The 5,625-nt window shown below is 40.2% G+C and overlaps 1 protein-coding gene across 1 annotated transcript; it reads left to right on the top strand.

Moving 5' to 3' along the window:
* Positions 1 to 786: 786 nt before the first annotated feature.
* LOC130736607 (uncharacterized) lies at positions 787 to 2,007 on the top strand. The gene has a single exon (XM_057588418.1). It carries the CDS (start codon positions 787 to 789, stop codon positions 2,005 to 2,007), a length of 1,221 nt encoding a protein of 406 aa, XP_057444401.1.
* The last annotated feature ends 3,618 nt before the right edge of the window (positions 2,008 to 5,625 follow it).

Below are 5,625 nucleotides of genomic sequence, written 5' to 3'. Positions count from 1 at the left end.
ATTGAGAAATTTATGCAAGTGTATATCGATGATATTGTAGTAAAGTCGAAATCTCAGGATGTTCATATCGAACATCTTAAGTTGTCATTTGAAAAAATGAGAAAGTACGGCTTGAAAATGAACCCACTCAAGTGTGCCTTTGGTGTAATTTCAGAGCAATTTCTGGGATTCATTGTTCATAAGAAGGGCATTGAAATCGACCAGAACAAGCGAAAGCAATCTTCGATACTCAACCACCGTCGAATAAAAAACAGTTACAATCTTTGTTGGGCAAAGTCAATTTCTTGAGAAGGTTTATCGTGGATCTAAGCGGGAAAACCAAGGTATTCTCCACATTGCTTCGACTCAAGAAAGAACAAGAGTTTCAATGGATGGAAGAACATCAGAAGGCGTTTGAGGAAATAAAAGCCAGCTTAACAACGGCACCCGTCATGGCTCCTCTCATTCGTGGAAAACCAATGAAACTCTACATTTCAGCATCAGAGGAAACTATTGGCAGTGTGTTGGCTCAAGATGATGAAGATGGAATCGAAAGGGCTATATATTATTTGAGCCGAATCCTTAATGATGCCGAAACTAGATATAGTTTAGTAGAAAAATTGTGTTTATGTTTGTATTTTTCATGTACTAAACTTAAGTACTATATTAAACCTATTGATGTAACTGTTATTTCCCATTATGATATAATAAAGCATATGCTGTTCAAGGCCCATTCTTCATAGTCGAATTGGAAAGTGGGCGTTGGCCCTTACTGAGTTTTCTTTAAGTTATCAACATTTAAGGGCTATGAAAGGCCAAGTAATAGCTGATTTTTTGGTTGATCATAGTGGGTCGAAAGAACAGGAGACGGTGGTGACGTTGAAACCTTGGGAAATGTATTTCGATGGTTCGAGGCATAAGAAGGGGACCGGGATAGGTATCTTGATAATTTCACCCCAAGGAATCCCGACAAAAATTAAGTTGGGCATCGAAGGTGAGTGTTCGAATAATGAGGCGGAGTATGAAGCTTTATTGATAGGGCTCGAAACGGCTCTAAACTTGGGGGCTAGAGAGCTCTTAATTCGTGGAGATTCAGAGTTGGTTATTAAGCAACTAACTGGTGAATACCAATGCGTTAGTGAGAATTTAATGAAATATCATTCGAAAGCAGTTAAAATGTTAAGAAGTTTTGATGAGGTCGAATTATGTCATATCCCTAGGATCGAGAATGCTGAAGCGAATGTTTTGGCACAAATTGCGTCAGGATACCGGCTACCTCGGAAAAAGTTTAAAGAGCTAGTAAAGGTCAAAAGAAAGTTTATTCCTAGTTTTAAGGAAAGGAAAGTGGAGTTCGAGCAGGAGGTATTGGTCATTAGTAATTTGGATGATAGTGATTGGAGGAAACCTGTTGTGAAATACTTGCAAAACCCAAATGCACCAACAGATCGAAGAACAAAGTATCGAGCTCTAAGTTACTTGATTTTGGATGACGAATTGTTTAAAAAAGGGGTGAATGAAGTTTTACTAAAGTGCCTAAGTGAAGAAGAAGCGTTTCGAGCAGTCAAGGCCGTTCATGATGGTATGTGTGGGGCGCATCAGGCTGGCCATAAGATGAAGTGGACATTGTTTCGACAAGGAGTATATTGGCCAAATATGTTAAAAGATTGCATTGAATATGCCAAATCTTGCGCCGAATGTCAGAAGCATGCTGGCATCCAACATGTACCGGCAAGTGAGTTACATTCGATCGTGAAACCCTGGCCATTTAGGGGGTGGGCGTTGGATTTGATAGGTCAAATACATCCTTCTTCGTCTAAACAACATGACTATATAATAGTGGCTATCGATTATTTCACTAAATGGGTCGAGGCCATTCCGCTGAGAGGTGTCGACCAAGATACGGTTATTAGTTTTATTCAAGAACACATAGTATTTAGATATGGGATCCCTGAGACGTTAACTACTGACCAAGGGTCAGTATTTACTGGAAGGAAAAAATGGCTCAGTTTGCTGAGGATTTTGGAATAAAACTGTTAACTTCAACGCCATATTATGCTCAGGCGAATGGACAAGTCGAAGCAGCTAATAAAGTTTTAATTAACTTGGTTAAGAAACACATTAGTCAAAAGCCGAGAAGGTGGCATGAAACTTTGAGTCAAGTTTTATGGGCTTATCGAAATTCGCCCAAAGAAGCCACTGGAGTAACTCCTTTTCGACTTACGTACGGGCATGAGTCAGTTTTACCGATCGAAATATGCTTACAGTCCGTTAGAATTCAAAGGCAATTCGAGATTCCGTGTGATGATTATTGGAATATGATGTATGACGAGTTAATTGAATTGGACGAGGAAAGATTAAATGCTTTAGAAGTTATGATTCGACAAAAAGAACGAATTACTAAAAGTTATAATAAAAAAGTCAAGTCTAAGGCATTTAGCGTTGGAGACTTAGTTTGGAAAGTGATCCTTCCAATGGACAAAAAAGATCGAGCATACGGAAAATGGGCCCCTAAATGGGAAGGGCCATTTAAAGTGATCAAGTGTTATTCAAACAACGCGTATTCGATTGAGGAAATTGGAACGATTGCTCGAATATTGACGATAAATGGAAAATACTTAAAAAGGTTTAAGCCAGCGATTCATGAGATAAAAATCGATATAGAAATGTAGTGCATAAGCTGAAAATAAATATGGCGAAAACGCCATTAGAGAGTACATAGGGAAATAAAGTGGCACAGGCGCCATGTAAAAAAAAAAAAAAAAAACATGATCAACAGAAATAAGAAGACTAAAATGGTGGAGTGGCTTTCATGGGAGCATATCGACCCTTGAGTTTCTTAAGTCGCTTGTCAACCTTCGCCTTCTTGTTTTGAAGCTCAGAAATTTCACCTTCAAGCCGATTCTTGTCTTTCACGTGAGAAATGGCCTTGGCAGCAACTTCGGTTTTTTGTTTCTTGAACTTGGCCAGATTGGCTTTGAGGGATTTTTCCTGTTGTTGAAGTTCGGCAATCTGTTTCAAAATTTCATTCAGTTGCATTGAGTCAGCTTCTTCGAGTAATTTGATGGAATCCACTTCGGTTTTAGCTTGGTCGAATGATTCAGCTGCTTGTGTGCACTCAGTGAATTTGGAGGCTAAGTCTTGACCGACAAGTTTGGCTTGGTCAAGGGTCGAAAGTGATTCGTCAAGAAACTCTTGAAATTCTTGAATGCCCTTTTCTTGTTGATCAGTGAGGTCCTCATTGCCAAGGTCAGCGATAAGTTGCTTAATTTCTCGGCCTAAGTTAGGATTCGAGTTGAGGGCAGAGAATAAATCTTGCTCGAACGTAAGAGATCGCAGCTTGTTGATCATGGTGGTGGCAGTGTTCAGAGTGCTTGTGCCTTCGTTTTGCATAGATGATTCTTGGCTTCGACTGGTGCTAAGAGAGACTTGACCGCTGATGAGTTGCTCAAGGGCTAATACTGGGTCATCCATGGCAAGAGCGTCAAAGTCTTCGATAGGAATGGACTGAGGAGACTTCCTGCCAGCAACAGGGCTCGAAACCTTAAGGGCTTTTTCTTGGGTCTTCGAAACTTTGGCAATGGGTGAAGGGATAGGCTGACGGTCTTCGTCAGTATCTGACTTTTCGGCCGAAGCACCAAGGTCCTGCGTAAAGGACTCATTGTCAGATGAAACATAACTAACTATTCGACCAGAAGGATATTGAATTCGTAATGGTTGAAAGTTTAAAAAGTCATCAAGACTTTGGCAGTCAGAAGAACTGGAATCAGAAGAGTTCGAAGACAAATGGATTACTTGAGGAGGGGGCTTTGGTTTCGAGGAAGTGTCCTGAAGAAGAATGCAAAAGGTAAGTACAAGGATTAAGGAATAACGAAGAAAGGAGTGTTGAACGAAAAATACTTACTTGTTCTTGCTGAGTTTTGGTCGGAGAAGAAGCTCCCGAACTTTCGCTTTGAGAGGAGCCAGAATCTTCTTGGTCAGTTTCTGCTTGTTGCTCCTCTTGATTCGGCTCAGCCCCGGCACGTTTCTTTGCAGAAGAGATCGGTGGATTCTCTTCGTTAATGTCCGAGGCTTTAGAGTTAGCATTGTCTTGTGCAGCTTCATCTGGATCGACAGTCTTGGAAGAAATGTTCTCGTCTTCAGGAATTGGGTCTACCTACAAAATATAAGGGAAGAAGATGAGTAAAAAAAAAAAAGGAAAATGAAATGAGAAGGATAGAAGATAAGATTACCAAAGTTCTTTCTGAGTCGTCCTTTTCGGATGAAATTCTTATTTTCTTTCGAGCATCCGAAGTCGAGCTTTGAGAACCTCTCTTTCGAGCCTGGAAAATATATAAGATATGGATTTGGAGTCGAATAAAGGGTAAAACAACGCATTAACGAATATACCTTAGGGACGTTCTTTTGTTGAACTGGAATGCCTGTTGAATTGTCGGAACCTTCGTCTTCCTTGCATGGAACCTTGGGTATTGGTTCGGCTGAAGGAAAAGGGGTATAAGTACGAGAGTAAAGGAAAAAGAACAAAAGTAAGACGAGTCTATCTAACCTTGATGAATTTGTGTAAGGACTTGGACGTGACATGAGTTAACATGAACGTGTCCGGGGTAGTTGTGCAAGAAATATTTAGTCGAAGTAACCCTTTTCGGAAGTGGTAAAAGACTTTGTATAAAACATTTGTATGTAAAATGGTCGAGCCACTTTGGGTAAATAACAGGTAAAGCCAAAGCCATGTCACTGGTAGGAAAAGCTGGAAATTTTGGACAATAATGTCGAAGAGTATAAACATATTTATCCACAAAAGGGGGAAAAAGTTTAATTTTTAAAACTTTGACTTTGACCTTTTCTTTTAAAACTTCCGCCGCTTCCGAAAGGGTTAAATTCAATCGACCTGGAAGATAAACAGTTTTGAAGAATCTCTGAAATGACTGGATTTCTTTGATGAGCATACCTCGAGTTTTCTTTGTAGCCTTTTTCTGCACAGATTGAAGAGCTTCAGTCATCTTTCCAATACAAACTCCTAAGGTGGTCTGAATAGACTTGTAGTAGGTCGACCACCAAACTTCAAATTCTTTAGTGCAATAAAAGGATGGTTCGAAAGACAGAGGTTCAAGACGAAGAGCAGACGTCTTCTTGTCATAATAGTTGAGGGCTTCATAAAAAGAGTCGACATCTTTGTCGCAAAACCCTTCATTGCAAATGGCATCCTTTTTTGAGAAAAGAGGGATAGGAACGATTTGACATAGGCCGAATTGTCTAGCCACAAGTTGAGGCTGGTAACCCAACACGTTCACCTCAGATTTTTTGAAACCAAGGGGAAGAAATTGAGGTCGGAAAAATTCCCTCCAGATGCTAATACTTTCAAGCTGTTCGCCCGGAGATTCGCATGGGAAAGGTCGGACAAGCCATTTGGGACCAGTAGTTGGAGCAGCAAATGGAGCAAGGTCGGGAGTAAAAGAGGTCATTTCCATAAAAGCAGTAAAAAACTCCAGAAAGTGGTTTCTGGATCGACTTTATCTTTGGAAGGAGTCAAGCAATTAAGTCGAAAAGCAGCAATAGAAGTCGAGACATTTTGTGGACTTGGAGTTGAGAGTTTGGTCTCAAATATGGCATTTAGCCAAAGTTGAAGAAACCATAGAGGTCCAGCAAAAA

Source organism: Lotus japonicus, chromosome 2 (genome assembly GCF_012489685.1).
Source record: "Lotus japonicus ecotype B-129 chromosome 2, LjGifu_v1.2".
Lineage (NCBI taxonomy): Eukaryota > Viridiplantae > Streptophyta > Magnoliopsida > Fabales > Fabaceae > Lotus > Lotus japonicus.
This window is presented reverse-complemented; position numbering and strand designations above follow the sequence as displayed.